Source organism: Herpailurus yagouaroundi, unplaced genomic scaffold (assembly GCF_014898765.1).
Source record: "Herpailurus yagouaroundi ecotype Mexico unplaced genomic scaffold, PumYag 141, whole genome shotgun sequence".
NCBI lineage: Eukaryota > Metazoa > Chordata > Mammalia > Carnivora > Felidae > Herpailurus > Herpailurus yagouaroundi.
The window spans coordinates 26,743,476-26,757,636 of record NW_024412396.1 but is presented as its reverse complement, the minus strand read 5'-3'; the positions used below and the strand labels follow the sequence as shown (position 1 = coordinate 26,757,636).

General features: G+C 40.3%; 2 protein-coding genes across 3 annotated transcripts in view; one reads left to right on the top strand and one right to left on the bottom strand.

The window, feature by feature from the left end:
- The window catches only part of NEMF (nuclear export mediator factor), a 57,786-nt gene extending 55,267 nt beyond the window's left edge, over nt 1–2,519 (top strand). For both annotated transcript variants that reach the window (XM_040477074.1, XM_040477075.1), the window contains exon 33: nt 169–2,519. In XM_040477074.1, the coding sequence (XP_040333008.1) occupies nt 169–246 (78 nt within the window). In that variant the 3' untranslated portion in view covers nt 247–2,519. The remainder of the gene's footprint in view (nt 1–168) is intronic.
- Nucleotides 1,484–14,155, bottom strand: KLHDC2 (kelch domain containing 2). The gene is made up of 13 exons (XM_040477076.1): nt 13,757–14,155; nt 10,641–10,720; nt 8,284–8,401; nt 6,170–6,285; nt 5,780–5,861; nt 5,530–5,613; nt 4,932–5,012; nt 4,798–4,856; nt 4,051–4,160; nt 3,596–3,668; nt 2,140–2,227; nt 1,980–2,032; nt 1,484–1,793 (listed from the first exon to the last, which is right to left on the bottom strand). The coding sequence occupies exons 1-13, from the start codon at nt 13,907–13,909 to the stop codon at nt 1,670–1,672; spliced, it is 1,221 nt and encodes a 406-aa protein (XP_040333010.1). The 5' UTR covers nt 13,910–14,155; the 3' UTR covers nt 1,484–1,669.
- Nucleotides 14,156–14,161: the final 6 nt, after the last annotated feature.

The window sequence follows — 14,161 nt, the reverse complement described above, 5'->3', positions numbered from 1 at the left end:
CTTGTTTTGGTAGAAAATGCTGTCTTACTAGAAGAAGTAAAATACGATCATTTCAGTTGGAAATTTTGGAAATGCCTTTCTTTTGACAGCAGAGGGCACATAATTATCATAAAAGAAACATGACTACCATATAGCATGTGAAGATATTCAGCAATTCTCTTTTTTTAGGACACGGATTTATCAAGAAATATTCCTGGCAAAGTCAAAGTGTCTGCACCCAATCTTCTGAATGTAAAAAGAAAATAGCTGAAATGAAACCCTAAAATATTTGAGAAGAGCCAATTTTATAGCCTTTTGGAAGTTCAGAGATGAAAACACACCATGTAACAAGACTTCCGCATTTAAAAATGAACTAAACATTGCCTTGCTATATTCGCCAAAAGGACTTACTGGTTTTTTTTTTTTCAGTTTTATAGAGAGGAAACGCGGATAGGATTTCCTAAAATATTTGTGGACAGTTAAATGCTAATTGTATACATCTGTAGGTGTTCTCCTACGTTTTCTTAAAATTTGGGAGGTTAATACTAAGTTTTCATTTCATGTTGTACAGAAACTGGAGTGAAGTGGCTCAGTTGCTCGGACACTGACTTGGTTGTCTACCGTGTACAGTGTCAGAGCTCTGTTACAGGCCAATCACAGGTGGTTTTTCGTGTTCTGGTGCGGTGGTGGGGCTTGGGGGCAGTTAAACATTTAGGATTAAGTCTTGGAAGCCTTCTGCCGTTACCTATACTTGTCAAAAAATATATTAGACCAGATTTAAAATAGACATAATTCAGCCTAAGAAATAACACCTAGAAAAAATGGTATTGATCATTTCCATTCATTTATACAACTTCACTTTTCATCCTCACTTCTTCCTTGTAATCTCATTCAGTTCTGTACCATTTTATTTTCTACCTCTAGTAATTATCAGCATGTTACAGAGTATCTTAACCTAGGATATCATAAGTGCAATTTTAGGCTTACCACTAAAGACTCCTGACACAGCTTTCTTCTTCTGTCTCCTAACAAATGGAGAATAAAGTCCTACGTCATTTCCATTCTTTTATGAGCTAAAAAGCTGTCACTTTTTAAATGATGAGACAATGGCTACCTACAGTCAATATGACCCATTTGCCCCAGCCCCTATACCAAAGCATTAAGGTCAAAGCACTAAACAGCTGTTGGTCCTTCCAAAATTTCTTTTACCAGCTTAGTCCTGTTGATAATGTTGTTCCATTTGAAATTAATGTAAAAAAAAAAACACTTTGTAATTATACATATAGCCAGTGTTGTAAATACAAAAGACTACTCTTGCTATTTAAAAAAAAAATATATATATATAAATTTAAAAAAATAACATCACCATTTTGATAGTGATAAGAATAATTAGTATGTTTCTATAGCTATATATCCTGAAGTTACCAAAAAGGAAATATAATAACCATTCCTTGGGGTAAAAAGCCAAGTATCATTTTCTTTTGCTTTAATAGAAGACAGTTACTGGTGTTAAATACATTTATTGTAAACTTTAGACACAAAAATAGGTTCTCTAGGCCATTCACATGCACATTAAAACCAAAAAGCTGCAAACTACAACAATGCATATAATTATACAAACGATGCCACTCTCTGATGTTTACAGAATTGCTGTCCATGCAAGGTGATCAGAGGCATTATCTATGAAGCCTTAAGATCCAGAAGTGTTGTTACTACCAAACCTCTGATTAACACTGTGAAGTAAGTGTTTTGGAAGGCAGTTCCACGAGTTGGCTAACATTTCTTTAAAGCAAATGACTGCTTCTAAGCTTAGCCTGAAAGTGGACAAGAGAAAAATAAATTTACTGTTTGAAGAATTACCAAAAAAACAAAAGCCCACTTTGTTTAAAGAACTAGTTTCATCAATGGAAACTTGTCAATGCCTTTAAATTATCTGTAAGCCTGGTTTTTCAAGAGCACTAATTTAAAATAATCTGAGTACCAAGTAAAAAGTTACTTACCTTACAAGAGATTTTGGTTGAACTGAAAATATAAGTATTTCATTACTGTGTGCCTGAAAAATAGAAAATGAAGAACATATTAAAAAAGTAAGTACTCCACAAGTTTCAGAAATATGATGAAGTGTCCTTTAATACAGGGTAGTATACTTAGTACACTTACAGCTCTGTGATGGACAAGGAGGTTATTGGCACATCCACCAAAAACAATGACTTCTCCTTCGTCACTGGCACAAGCTGTGTGCCATAATCTAATTTAAAACAAGAGTTTTAAGTTACCCAGACACCAAGTTGACAATTTACACTACGAACACAATGATGAAATAAAGACTAGAGATCTTCAGTACAGACTAAAACCTAATGTTGAGCAGCAATTATCTTAAGTAGCAAAAGCTAGAAAAATCTATTAATGTCTGTTTTATCTGGATGTTACCATTTTATCTATCTGGTCCAGTCCTAACTTATGCAGTGACGGGTTTGAACTGAATGATCTGTTCTCTAGGTCTTTGTTAGCAATAAAAATCTTACGGGAGATGTGTGCTACATGCCCTCTCAATCTTCTTCTTTTCATAGGCAGGGTCAGTTGACATTAAAGAAAAAATCTGAAGGATGCTGTGAATCTGCCTGACCTACTCAAAGTCTCAGGCCTGGTAATTCTATGGGAGAATTGTTCTGCCAGATGAAGCCTTTATGGCATAAGTGTACTGAAATTAGAGACTTGTGGGGAAATGCAGGCTGATCTACCTAAATATGCTTTGAATACCAGTTGTGACTATATCATTTGCTTCGGCAGTTTTTGTAAGAATTCTTCTTGAGATTAACAAAAATAACTCTTCTTTTTGGGTGATTTGATTTAGTATTTGTTATACAGTGCTCCTACCAATCTAATAGAAAGTTCTGGATTTCCCCCCCCATATACATTCTTCAAGGTTTTGAAATTCTCTCCAGTTTTTTTTTTTTTTTTAAGTGACAAACCTAGAAGCAGTTCAATTCACTGGAGTAAACACCTTGATTATAAATTTTAACTACATCAATTTTATGATAAAAACAGCAGAAGTCAACATCCAGCCCTGTTTTTCATGCACCATGACAGAAAAGAAAGCATTTAATACAAGGATAGCATTGGTTTTCTTTTCTTTCAAAAGGTTTGATGTTAGGGGCGCATGGGTGGCTCAGTCTGTTAAGCATCTGACTGTTGATACGGGCTCAGGTCACAATCTCACGGTTCCTGAGACTGGGTCCTGCATCTGCACACTGCCAGCACAGAGCCTGCTTGGAATTCTCTGTCCCTACCCCACTCATGCTCACACGTGTGCACTCTCTCTCTCTCTCTCTCAAACATTAAAAAAAAAAAAGGTAGGATGTTAAACCCTAGTGAATGCTAGGGTGTTTATCATAAGAATAGTGGATGTAATGCAGCCACAATTTCCTCAATCATTACCAGTCTTGTACATCTTTTTTAAGGTTTTAGGTAATCCCTATACCCAACGTGAGACTCAGGGTTGTTTGAGATTAAGAGTCACATGCTCTACTGACTGGCAGCCAGGTGTCCCCAGTCTTGTACTGAATAATTGAAGTCCGTAAAGATGTACAAGAATTACTTTTTAAATACTTCCTACCTTGGCTTTTCAGTATAGGGATGATTAAACTGTATCCATTCATTTTTACTGATGCAGTAAGTCCAAGCATCACCTGATTGAAGCAAAGAAAGAAGAGCCATGAAATACGTTATTTTGTCAATGAGACATTCATGTTTAAAGGGCACAGCTTTAGCAAGAAAGGTAATAAACTGTAAGTAGAAAGAGAAAGTAAATATCCTGGTTTTTCCCTGCAGTTAATCAAGTAAGCCCTTTGCATGTCACAACCCTTAGGTGGAGCTTTTAAGGGCTGCACTGGACAGAATAGATGGATGTTATAGTACAAAAACAATTATAGATTTATTATAGGATCAAAAATAATAGCAAACCTCCAACCCTATAGCCTTCTGATACATCTAAAATAGACTGAATTATTTTCTTCTATTTATATATTACATATGAATGATAATGATTTCTTATATTTTTAAAGGACTTACTTAGTGGCTGTTTATCAGTGGTAAATCCTCCAAAGAGAAAGAGATGATCTGAAGAAACTGGTGTTAGTGAATGCCAAGATCGGCCAACTGGGCATATGCCTTGTGGAATTCTGAAAATAATAGCTAAGTTACAATATCTGTGTTTAAAAGTAGCTACTGTTTAATATGGAAAAATATTTAAATTTTCTGTGAAAATTTATACAGAATATTTGACAGAAGAGACTTTAGATTTAAAAAGCTTCTTGGTACTTTTTTTTATTTTTAAATTTTTTTAAATGTTTTATTTATTTTTGAGAGAGAGAGAGAGAGAGAGAGAGAGAGAGAGAGAGAGAACAAGTCGGGGAGGGGCAGAGAGCGAGGGAAACACAGAATCCAGAGAGCAGGCTCCAGGCTCCGAGCCGTCAACACAAAGCCTGACACAGGACTTGAACCCATGAACCATGAGATCATGACCTGAGCCGAAGTCACATGCTTAACCGACTGAGCCACCCAGTGCCCCAAAAGCTTCTTGGTATTAATAGCTGCATGCTTGGTATTAACTATGTTTTTAGAAGGCAGAGTGAACTTTAGACCTTTCCAACAAACATTGAGCACATGTTGTGGAACAGGAAATCAAAAAATAAAATTCCTTATTTAAGGATCTAGACATCATGTTTATTTAAATTCAGTTATTTACCTGCTTAAATTTCTATGCTAACAGAATAAAAATATTAAAAAATCTTAGAAATTATCTAAAGTGATACATACAATTCATTCCACTCCCACGTATCCAGATTAAGACAGTGAAGATCATTCATTCTAGCATCCTGAAAAAGGATAATTAAGTAATTATCATTTTGAATGACTCATAAGCAAATCATTGAAACTGTTCACAAACTTACTCGATATCTGCCTCCAAACACAAAGCCTTTGTTTCCAACAGTTGCACAGGCATGGGCAGCACGAGGTGAAGGTGCTTTACCCTATAAAAGTCACAAAAGCAATTTTTTAAAATAAACACCAGTCTTCTCTGGAGGTGGGATGAGGGTATGCAAGACGCTTGAGCTTTTAAGCTCAAGTGCAGATGTCTAGTCAACAGCAGTACTAACCTTAGGAGCTGTAATTTTAGATTTTGGAGATATATTACTGAATGCACTAGTTAATGGAATGCCTGTTTATTTTTTTTTTTTAAATAAAAAGGTAGCACATTATAAGACACCTGCGTCAGAGGAAAAAGAAATCTAATTAATTTAACAGTCTACTGCCAGGTCATTTATTTAGTTATAAGCAATACCCCTTAACATCTATTAGATAGTAGATGCCAGGTTAGTCCACACATTCATTAAACTTTTCTGAGGTATGGACTTCTTGGAGAATAATGAAAGCAATGGATTTTCTCCAGAAAAACAAGAATGAACTGTCAATTTTACACCACCTCCCAATTCCCTTTCTCCTCTAGGTAGCCTTACTTTAATAATTCATTATTCTTCAGTAACTCACAGTAGTTATAGGCTGACTCCAGATAAATGTTTCAGTGTCTAAAATATGTACATGATCATTCCATCCTCTTGGGTGACTTGAATTCTACAGAAAATGAGTAAGAATCTGAGTTATTTTTCAAATAATATTTGTAAAATTACATATCCTTGTCTGGTTTATGAACAAGGCAAAATGAACAAGACTAGCACACGTAAGATGTATTATTTCAACATACTAAGTAGACCATATACAAATATGAAACTTCACTTACCCAAAAAGATGTTTCATCAAATTCAAAAGTTCCCAATACTTTATCTTCAGGTAAATATCCGTAACCTCCAAAAAATATTAACCTGTTTGATAAAAAACCAAGACACTAAAAATTCTAACATCCACAGGTTAGGAAGTTACAAGAAGTTTTTCTTTTGTCATGCTAGGAACTGAGAAGGCATGCTTGAGTATATGAAAATTCTTATTCATAGAATAATGCCTACTGTGCCTAATTATGTCTTAGGTGTTGAGTGCTTTGATGTATTAATTCACATAATCCTCATATGGGCCCTAGAAGTTATGTTCTAGGGTTACAGTGTTTATGGGCTATGGATACTTGAATGGCAAACCACTTTGCACATAAAAACCCAAACCTACGGGGCTAACTCACTTGTTTTTATATACCCAGACACCAAGTTTATCCTTTGATGATGGAGGAATTCCTTGGCAATCAATTCTTTCCCACTGTAGTACTCTGTCTGTAGACCTTGAATCCAGCATGTAGAACTGTCAGAAGCAATGATTTCAGTTAGATTTGGTTATGCAAAAGAAACTCAACCTTGGCATTTAGTTTTGTTGTGATTTATGACTATAGGAATGTCATCTAATTCAGTGCTTCTACAATTGTGACTACAGACTGTTACTGTTCCAAATATACATAAGGAACTTATGCCAGAATATAAATTACCTAAGTCGCTAAGCACCCTGTTGAGCTCATTTTTTTTCCCTAATAGCCACATTTTTTTTAAATATATGAAATTTATTGTCAAATTGGTTTCCATACAACACCCAGTGCTCATCCCAACAGGTGCCCTCCTCAATACCCATCACCCACCCTCCCCTTCCTCCCACCCCCCATCAGCCCTCAGTTTGTTCTCAGTTTAACAGCCTCATTTTTTTGATGAAGAAACAGAAGTATATTGTGCCTTACATAGGCACTTTGAGTTATGCTAATCTAATTTATGGGTTTGAAGACGGTATCACCAAAAGAATTCAACTTAGCAATTTCACCTTCAATTTAACAAACATGTCTTAAGCGCCTACTTAACTCTGGGAGCAAAGGATAAATCTTAAAAGATTAAGTACTGGTCTGTCTTTCCAAGGTTTCACATCCAGATACTTGAAGAGACCTGGCCATTATATGTATATCTTTTTATTTCTCCCAAGACTCCTAAGCTTCCTTTTGATCAGACTTAAAAATACTCAACTCTAGCCATTTCTGTCTACCCCTAAAGCCACGGCTTCTTTTTTTCCCCAAGCTGCTTCATGTGGTGTTAAGGTTCTTTTTCTCTTCCTTGCCCTAAAACACACACACCTCCACTACAGCCTGTAGCAGTGCCTCACAAAATCTTTTAGGCACAGAACCCTTACTTCACACAAAATCTTAAGCAAAAGCCTAACTGAAGTAGAGCTACACCTGTTAAGATGGAGGGGTAGGGGGGTGATCTGAAGCCTGACTAACACCATGACGCTCCTCCCACAGGGGTCCCAAGGCATCTCAAAGAAATCCCTAGAGCTCCTAGGAATAGTCTGAAACTTTGTCAGCCATATGCTCCAGTCACACCAAACCACTTAGCATTTCCGTGAACAAAACATTTGCTTATATTTCTGCCTCCTGATACTTGCATCTTGGCTACCTCTCCCAGTTATGATTCTATTCAACCCTCTTGGTTAAAGACTTTATTTATTCTCTTCCTCCATCCTGCCAAACACAATGTCAAGGATTCTTTTTCAGATTTAACAATATTTACTGAGCTATTTTATGAGCCAGGCTCTATGTTTCTTCTTATCATATGCTACTGGAACCATCTACTTATTATGTGTATCCCCTCTAGGATGTGAGCACCTAGAGATGGGAACTGTATCATTCGTCTCTGTGTCTCCAATGTCTAACCAAGTGCTCAGTATATAAGGTGCTACGTTGCTAAATAAATTTATTAAGAGACTCCCTAAATCATATGCATCTTTCTGATTGATATTTGTGTCTTGCTGGCCTGAGAAAACAACTGTTAATCTTTTTCCTATTTGGAAAAAACACAAAGTCTGAACAACAGTACCTTATGGTACCATATTACAGGAATTTTAGTATATAAAATTCTGTATTAATTTATCCTCATAGCCGAGTGGTGGTCTGTTCATTTTACCCTGCTCCTCATCATTGCATCTTGTTTTCATTTGGTTTGCTAATATTTATCTAACACCCCAGGGTTCTAAGAGAACCACAGCTGCAAAGAGAACAAAGAAAACCCACTCAGGAAATTACTGCAAACAAGTTATCAAAGTTGACTTTACAAAAGGCATAGAGAAATACGGACTTGTAGACAAAATACTAAAATGCACATTCATACCGTTATCAAGGACATGCATGTTTTAACCGGGACAGGAATAAGTATGGGCTAACCTTAGAAATTGGAGGTTGTCTGAAAAAGAGTAAAAACCAACAGGGCCACCCAGGCACCCCATGTTTAGTTGAGCTCTTAAACCACAATCCTTAGAAACACTCACCTTATTCGTATTGCCTCTTGAATGGTGTCCTCCAAACAAGTAGAGCACCCTGTCCACACACACCGCACAGCTTCCTGACATCGAAGGAGGAACATCCCCTTCTGTGTTAATTTTCTTCCTGAGGGCAAAAAGACTGAATGTAAATGTTTCCAAAAAGAGAAGAAATGCAAAAGTTACTTGTTTTTCTTCTATCCCCACAATAAAGGGAAAAAATAAAATGGGCTGGCCGGCTAGATAGCGTCTGGGGGTCTCGTCTACATCTAAAATTAATTCAAAGAAATGAGTTCCTTCCTCTTTGTTCACCCATTCCACAGGCTGCGCCAGCTGACCCCACACACAGGGACGGTGAGAAGCTCTGGAAGCCCAGGAGCACACCATTTTATGTTTCTCAAACTAACCTGCTCTTTATTGATATAACCATAAGTGGCTATTTTGTTTTTGGTTTTGAGTCACCCAGGTACCTAAAAGGAAAACATCCCACTCCTGACCGGTTAATTCCACAAGTGTGTTTTATTTAGTCACCTTTTAGCCATTCAAATGAATCTGATTCAAACCTAATGTACTACTACAGGCACGTGGGTAATACTTTCTCTAGGCCAGGCACTCCTGGGAGTGCTTTGCATGCTTTAAATCCTTCTGAATCTAAAAATGAATCTGAATCAAAAAGGCCTAAGATTCACAGTATTAATAGGACTGTTAAAGTCTTCTGCTCACTCTATCACTTTATGCTAAGCTTTAACTTTGGCAGGCTTAGTTTTACAAATTCTTTATGGGGCTCAATTTTTTAAAAATTCGTAGAATTCCCCTATTAAAGGAATACCATTATCAATTTCTCTCTTGAAAAAAAAAAACCAACAAAACACAGATGAGCCAACAGCTCAGATCAACACTGATTTGCTATGTACAGAAATAATCCTGACTTAGTTTTAGTTGAACTTTTTAAGAAAATTTTTTCAACATTTATTTATTTTTGAGAGACAGTGGGCAAGTGGAGGAGGGGCAGAGAGACTGGGAGACACAGAATCTGAAGCAGGCTTCAGGCTCCGAGCTGTCAGCACAGAGCCCAAAGTGGGACTCAAGCTCACAAACGTGAGATGGTGACCTGAGCCGAAGTGGGATGCTTCACCGACAGGGCCATCCAGGCGCCCCATTTTTAACGTTTTATTTATTTTTTTTTTTGGGACAGAGAGAGACAGAGCATGAACGGGGGAGGGGCAGAGAGAGAGGGAGACACAGAATCAGAAACAGGCTCCAGGCTCTGAGCCATCAGCCCAGAGCCCGACGCGGGGCTCGAACTCACGGACCGCAAGATCGTGACCTGGCTGAAGTCGGACGCTTAACCGACTGCGCCACCCAGGCGCCCCCAGGCGCCCCATTTTTAGTTGAACTCTTAAGATTCTGCCAAGAGCCTCTTTGAGGACCACTGTCACAAGACTGGCAAAAGATCCTTTTCAGAATATCGCCAGTTGTATGGAAGGCAAATTTAACTTCTTTCTTTAAACAAAACACACTATTTTAAAGAGATTTGTATAGAAACTTTAATGGCAGAGCTCATTAAAATAAAACACCACCTTTATTTCTAGCAGATACAATCTAGAAATTATTTTCTCATTTTCCACGTAACAGAAGATCTAACATCTTGAAAAAACATCATATGGAACTTTTTTTTTTTTTTAATTTTTTTTCAACGTTTATTCATTTTTGGGAGAGACAGAGCATGAACGGGGGAGGGGCAGAGAGAGAGGGAGACACAGAATCGGAAACAGGCTCTGAGCCATCAGCCCAGAGTCCGACGCGGGGGCTCGAACTCACAGACCGCGAGATCGTGACCTGGCTGAAGTCGGACGCTTAACCGACTGCGCCACCCAGGCGCCCCCATATGGAACTTTTATAACATTTTCATTCCAGGATTGGAAGCCTCTATCTACCTCTTTATTTTAGTATTACAATGATACTACATAGAGCTCTGAATACAAGTTTCTTCGAAGGTCATAAAAGCACCAAGTAGGGGCGCCTGGGTGACTCAGTCGGTTAAGTATATTGACTCTTGATTTTGGCTCAGGTCATGATCCCATGGTTCGTAGGTTCCAGGCCTGTGTCAGAACAGAGCCTGCTTGAGATTCTCTCTCTCTCTCAAAATAAATAAACTTAAAAAATAAAATCACCAACTAATTACTGAAGAGTTGCTAATGTATCTAAGCTTAGCAGCTGAACCAAACTAGTACAAGGTTGGCTTTAGAACACAGAGATAACTCTGCGTCTTCAAATAAAATAGTTTTATTAGAATGGGCTTCACAGAGTTTTTATTTGCAACCTTACTTGAATTTTTTAGTCCCCCTCATAATATCCACAGTTACCATCTTCCAGTCTCCATGTTGTAGATCCATAGTTCTTCTCTAGGCAGATAAAAGTCATACAATCCTCTGACTTGATTACTCTAAGAAGAATAAAAAAAATATAGCAAATATAAAAAATAATTGGTATTCTAAAGAAGCACTACTGTATATTTTTTCATATCTACCTTGAGATAGTAATAAGAGTTATGAGATGTGAAATGGGTCTTAACAATACAATACTATCAAGTGGACAGTCTTCCTTGCTCCAGGCCACATACTCAAAGTAGTGCTTAATATAGATAACCCTTAACTCATGTTTTTGATGCAGCAGGTGCAATGATGCAGGAAGTTACAAAATCTCTAGGAAATCTCTAATGTCACTTTATGCTGAACAGACCATTCACCAGGTTTCAGCTGCATGACTTCAGGAGAGGTAAGCTATGTCACCGTTTGCACACTGAAGACTGTTCTACCGTGTGAGTGCCTGACTCACACTAACACGTGTCGTTTTCTAGCCATTTTTTACTCTCATCCATCCATTCTCTACCAAGAAACAGATGGCACAATTGCCAGTGTGCAATTATTCAGTCAATATGCAAAATTTTCTGTTCGTTGTTCTGCTCCATTTCCCTTCAGATAGTAATTCTTAACAGAATGAGTTTGCCATATGCCAGAACTATCTGAACATTATCAACGGATTACTTTCTTTAAAAAAAAATTTTTTTTTTAATGTTCATTTTTAAGTGAGAGAGCCAGAGCACAAGTGGGGCAGAGGGAGAGGGAGACACAATCCGAAGCAGGCTCCAGGCTCCAAACTGTCAGCACAGAGGCTGATGCGGGGCTCGAACTCAAGAACCGTGAGATCATGACCTGAGCTGAAGTCGGACGCTTAACAGACTGAACCACCCAGGTGCCCCAATGGATTACTTTCTTTAATCTTCATAACAATCCTAAAAAGTAGTTGAGATTACAAGAAAACAGGTTTTTTAGAGGTAAGTAATTTGCCCAAGATTACTTGGCAAGTAAGTGTGGAATCAGCATTCTACCCTCCTTTCCCTGAATTGGCAACTTTAATCACTGCCTGACCTTCCTAGCCTTTGAACCTCCCCACTTTTTGAACAATGTCAACATACGGTGAACAATAGCAGTTCATGGAGAATGGGTGTCAGAGTCTAATAAGCTTGAGTACCATACAGAATTAGTGCACGTGGCCTTGTAGACATTTCTCTTTCTATTCCACCACTTAACAAAAAGAAGGCTGGAAGCATGACAGCAGGCTCACCCGGAATAGCTCAGCCTGGTCTGAAGAGGGAAAGGGACTACTGTGTGGGAAGCTAAGGTTTATTGCCCTCAAAAACAATATCCAAGGGCTTTTCAGAGTTCTAGCCAAAATACTGAGGACAGCCAGTTTTGGAACCATTCCACTTCACTGGTCATCACTGGTCATCCTGCCTAAATCCTACACTTCTGGGCCCTCAAACACTCACCCTCAGAAACCTTCGTTCCTGAGGTGCCTGGGTGGCTCAGTCTGTTAAGCATCCAACTTCGGCTCAGGTCATGATCTCACAGTTCATGGGTTCAAGTACCACATCCGGCTCTCTGCTGTCAGCACAGACCCTTCACAGACCACTTCGGGTCCTCTGCCCCCGCCCCCCTTCTCTGCCCTTACCTTGATCTCTCTCAAAAACAAACATTAAAAAAAAAAAAAAAATCGTCCTTCCTGACAACCCTTGCTCTCCCCACTCCCCAAAGAAAAGTCCCGTTCCTTCAATGCTGCTGATTTTTACAAACGGAATTATGAATATGTAGTTTAGACCACAGTGTGATTGACTAACAGGTTAACTTTTCTCCAATGGATTGACATTTTAATAAGGGTCACTACATAACTGCCTCTTCCTCCTACCAAGTACCGTCCTCTAACCAGCTATTCACTGGGGGCCGAGGAAAGCATTACAGATTAATTAGGACTGGCAAAATAAAATTAAAAAAAAAATGCTTTTGTGGTTAAACTAAATTAGTCAGGACAGCTACAGTGGTTTACTCCATCTGTCTTTTTTGACAGTCATCTCAAAAGTGTTCAGTTATGACCAGATCAACGTGCAAGAAGCTAAAACCTATGACCAGAGTCATAAAGTCAGTCATCAAGCACACAGGTGTAGTGGACCAGATCTCAAGCAAATGGGGGCAGGGAGATCAATGTTAAGACCAAACGGGACTAAAAAGAGTTAACTTTTGGTAGGAATGTCTCAGAGCAACCCCAGAGAATGAAATGAGCCAGTGCTAGGATATGGATCGTTACTGAGAAGCTCTAATAGCAAAAGGGCAGGAGAACTAGAGAACAAAGTTTAAACAGGAGACACCTGGTAACAAGAAGCCAGTGGTAACAAGAAATGCAACTGGCTCTAATCATTGTTTATGAGCAGGGGTCAGAGAGCTGAACTTGGTAGTTACAATTGTTGCTATTGATGTTTTGGTTGCTGCTGGCGCCTTCTCCATTAGTTTTCTTAATAGGGGTTTCCTCTGAAAATTGTCAACTCTTTCTCAGCTGAAAGCATAACAGCCCTGGAATGTTCAAACAGCAGGGTGATGGCCATCTGCACAGGTGTAGCTAGGCCTCCTGAACAGGCGGGAAGGTTGAATAAGGCCATCCCTGCGGCCTTCGGGAATTCTAGAGTTTTCCTACACCCCGATTATTGCCCAAGCGAGCAACGGTATCCAAAGGACCCCAGCTGCAGAGAATGAAGTGCTCTAAGCGGGCCGACAAACGGTAAGAGTGACATCACACAACGTCACCTCTCTTACCTCCCACCCGCGCCCCACCTTTTAAAACATAACACGTATCGTAGTCGTGCGCCGCCCAACGTGCCCTCCCCCAAACAATGCTCCAACATCCACAGCGCCCAGGGCCGCCGCGGGCCCCGTAAGCAGAGGGCTGGAGTGACAGCAGCCCAGGAGCGTCGGCGCGGATTAGGGGACCGGTGAGGAGAAGCCCGCTCGCAAGAAAATGCACCGACGGGCACAGTCGCGACGCGGAGAGGGGGGTCCGGGCGGCCGCTCTGCCGCCCCCACCCCACCCCCGCCGACCCGGACTCGGGGTCCAGCCGAGCGACGCCCGCCGCGGCCGGCCGCCCACTGACCTTGTAGCCGCCCCAGACGAACATGTGGCGCCCGTCGCCGACGGCTACGTGGCCGCTGCGCTCGGCGGGGCAGGCGAGCTCCATGGACTCATAGCTCTCGTAGGCTGGCCCTGGCAAGTCGTCCACTCGCAGATCCTCGTTGCCATCAGCCATCTTGAGGCTGCACGTTTGTTCACCAACAATCCCCACACCCGCGCGGGGGAAAGAGACAAAAGAAAAGGCAGAAATGCACGGCGGCGACAGGCGAGCAGAAAGGGGCGGCGATAGGGACGGGGTTAAGGCCGCCCGCTGGCCGCCCGCGCCCTCTCAGCCCTCCTCGGCGAGGACAGCCCCTCCGCTGCCTGGGCTGCGCTCCCGCGGCGGGGGGGGGGGGCGGGGGGGCGGCGGCGGCGGCGGCGGGGCCCC

Coding starts and splice junctions, on each gene's coding strand:
- KLHDC2 (XM_040477076.1), bottom strand. CDS start 13,909: ATGGCTGATGGCAACGAGGATCTGCGAGTGGACGACTTGCCAGGGCCA. Junction 8,402..10,640: donor AACATGGAGACTGGAAGATG/GTAACTGTGGAT, acceptor TTTTGCCCTCAG/GAAGAAAATTAACACAGAAG. Junction 3,669..4,050: donor CACTGATAAACAGCCACTAA/GTAAGTCCTTTA, acceptor TGCTTCAATCAG/GTGATGCTTGGACTTACTGC.